At 34.7% G+C, this 3,070-nt stretch overlaps 1 protein-coding gene across 1 annotated transcript; it reads right to left on the bottom strand.

Annotated features, from left to right (window-relative positions):
* Window positions 1-1,430: 1,430 nt before the first annotated feature.
* LOC111715298 (forkhead box protein I1) lies at window positions 1,431-2,445 on the bottom strand. The gene has a single exon (XM_023490605.1). The coding sequence runs from the start codon at window positions 2,437-2,439 to the stop codon at window positions 1,495-1,497; it is 945 nt and encodes a 314-aa protein (XP_023346373.1). The 5' UTR covers window positions 2,440-2,445; the 3' UTR covers window positions 1,431-1,494.
* Window positions 2,446-3,070: the final 625 nt, after the last annotated feature.

Genomic DNA, 3,070 nt, shown 5'->3' with positions numbered 1-3,070 from the left:
GGGGGGGAATGAGGGAATAGTGGTTGGAGTGGGGGGGAGAATGGGGTGGAGTGAAGGGGGGGCTCAGTGTCTCATGTTTCCTTCACTTTGTATTATCTTCATAGATACACCTACTTACACAATATTAAGCTCAATACACAGGGTGGATATTTTTATTTACTTTTTTACAATGCACAATTAGATAGTTTTATTTACTTTTTTACAATACGCAATTAGATATTTTTATTTACTCTTTTACATTACACACTTGGATATTTTTATTTACTTTTTTACAATACACAGTTGGATATTTTTATTTATTCTTTTACAATATTTAAAATTGGGTGATGGACCAAACCTCTGTAGAGTAAAAAAGTAGATGTTAGTTCCACATTTATTGAAAATATATTTCGATCTGATTATGAGATGAAAAAAAGATAATTTGCGAATATTCACTTTAAAAAATGTTGTTTTTACAATTCACAACTTCCCAAATGTGTAATTTCCCAAGCGGCAACTTCCCAAAGATTAGGTTATGCCTTCTGAAGCGCCGCAGGCTGCAATAAGGGCCGAGTGCTGCGGATAGGATGAGCTAAGGGGGGGCAAGTGCTACGGCTAGAACTGGCTAGGGGCCGAGCACTGCGGCCACGAAAGAATTGGAAAACTGTGGAGGGAGGACATTTTTATTTATTTTTCAAAACATGGGGATTGATATATTTTTATTTTGAGAAAAATATTACAACTAAAAAACTTTTAATATTTTTTTTAATAAAATGAAAGGTAGGGATATTTTTTTTTAACTAAAACTTTTTTTTTAGGTTTTGAATGTACAATATTTTTAGTATTATAGATGGAAAAATACCAATAAGACAACCTTGCAATGGCTGTTTTTTTGTAAGCTTTTTTACTTTAAAAATTTCTGAAAAATACTTGAATTTCTTTAGTTTTTGAAATAAAAATTATTTCTGCAAAGATAAATGAAAATCAAAAATGATACCGGTTTTTGACCAATTTTACCGACCTATGATTCCTCCAATAGCTTCACTCTAACTGTTTTTAGAAAAATTGGTATTGGGAACCCGTGGTTAAGTAAAATTCACTTAACTTTCATGTAAAATAGTTGTAAATAATTATATTCTCACATGGTAAGTTGTGTATCTGTCAGATACATGGGGAGGCATTAGAGGGGGGTGAGACCCCTAGCCCCCCTCCCTCCTGTGTATATTAGAGGGTATGAGTACCTTGTTGTGTAAACCTGAGATATTTCAAACTTTTTATAATCTCTCAGAACTCATAGTTTGAAATATTGACGATTTCAGGTTGGACAGATTTTTTTACATTTTATTGCAAAATATTTTAAATAAAAAAAATACCTAACATTGTTTAAAAGGAAAAGGTTTAATTTTAATTTCAATTTATATTTATTATAACATTATACAAATAAAGCAAGATATATGGAGTTTACATATATATATAATATAACATAGAATATATCACAATATAAAATATAAAAATTCATGGTCTCAAGAGCTGTGCAATGCTAAAGTTGGTTCGGAGAATCTCATTCCTTGTTTCAGGTTTAATTGCAAGAATATCTGTCTCCAGGATAGGTTTTAGATCCGGAGAGGAGAGAATATTTACTCCGGGTAGTATAGAAGGACTGGTGGCAAGGTTGGGTTTAATGTACCAAGTCTGTTGTTTTTCTCCGACCTTCTCTTCTATATCTACATCTGAATCTTCAAGTTCAGCAGGTAGGATGTCTAGAACATTGGTAGGAGAAGAGGGAGGGGTTTGATCATCCTCTTCCAAGCTCAGATTCATACCCAGATACCTTCGTACCCGTTTCTGAGCCTTCCTCCGGCTGAAATCTCCTTTCTGGAAATCTTGTTGACAAGCAGGATGGACTGCCCAGTAATGTCCTTTACCATTAGATGCTCTCCCAGCCTTGATAAAACAATCATTTAAAGATAGATTGTGTCGGATTGAGTTTCTCCAACCAGGTCCTCTGTGTCGGAAATATGCAAAATTATCCAAAAGATATTGATAAATATCCGCTAAAACCAACTTTTTGTCCTCAGAACTCAAGATTCCAATGGCTATCAGTCCTATGTAGGAGTGTTGGGGTTTAGGTTCTTCAGGGAATGGTATTCTAAAGAGTCGTGGATCAAGTTTAGCCATTGGAAACATAGCAAGATCTGGAGGAGGAGAGGATTGATATTGTGGAGTCATCTGAGGTTGGAAGAAATGCGGGAATGGATTGAAAGGTTGGATGAATCTCATCCTCTCTGCTACAGCTAGAGTATAGAGTTGTTGTAAGTTTAACTGCTGTGAGAACTGTGAGGAGGGGGAGGAGGAGAATGTGTTTATTGGAGAAGATGAAAACTGGGTTGAGGTTTGCGGAGTAAAGGTTGGGTTCAGGTCGGAGAACTGAACCGTGCTCAGGGTTGGAGAAGCGTCCATGTTGATCTGATGTTTGATTGAAACTAAACCAACTGAATCTCGCAGAGTCTAAATATTTGTTGAAAACATGGTTCCCGCCTTGCGCTCTCATTGGTCGGTTTAGCGCCGCCGTCGGAGATTTGGACCAATCAGAAGCGGGGGTTCGGTCCTATTGATGTTAACAGTCAATTAAATCTGTAAAATGTTATTCCAAATGATTCCAAGCATTTAAACGTTGAAATACTGATTTTATCAGGGTTCACAACAATCAACTTGATTTTATTAAAACTTGGCCGGAAAATCAGATATTTTTTATCATTACTGCACTTTAAAAACATTTCAACTTTCTTTTGCTTATTTACCCAAATTCTGAAACACTTAAAAAAATTTTTATCTAGTTTTAAACTATTCTTTAATAATGGTTTTTTCTTTTTGATGTTGATATTTTACCTATGAGTATTTTTCCCTTGTACATTTAAAAAATTAAAACTATGGAAATTTTAAAGATTTACTTGTTTTTACTCGTGGATTTTCAAAAATAGAAAGATAGAAATTTTTTATCAGAATTTTTTTTAATTACTGAATTGCTAAATGCCTTCCGTGATGACTCTCCTTTCAAAGATGGCAATGCCCGATTCACAAAGGTACCCTT

Source organism: Eurytemora carolleeae, unplaced genomic scaffold, assembly GCF_000591075.1.
Source record: "Eurytemora carolleeae unplaced genomic scaffold, Eaff_2.0 scaffold1725, whole genome shotgun sequence".
Classification (NCBI taxonomy): domain Eukaryota; kingdom Metazoa; phylum Arthropoda; class Copepoda; order Calanoida; family Temoridae; genus Eurytemora; species Eurytemora carolleeae.
This window is presented reverse-complemented; position numbering and strand designations above follow the sequence as displayed.

Excerpts from the sequence above, each read along its gene's own strand:
- LOC111715298 (XM_023490605.1), bottom strand. The coding sequence starts at position 2,439 with ATGGACGCTTCTCCAACCCTGAGCACGGTTCAGTTCTCCGACCTGAAC.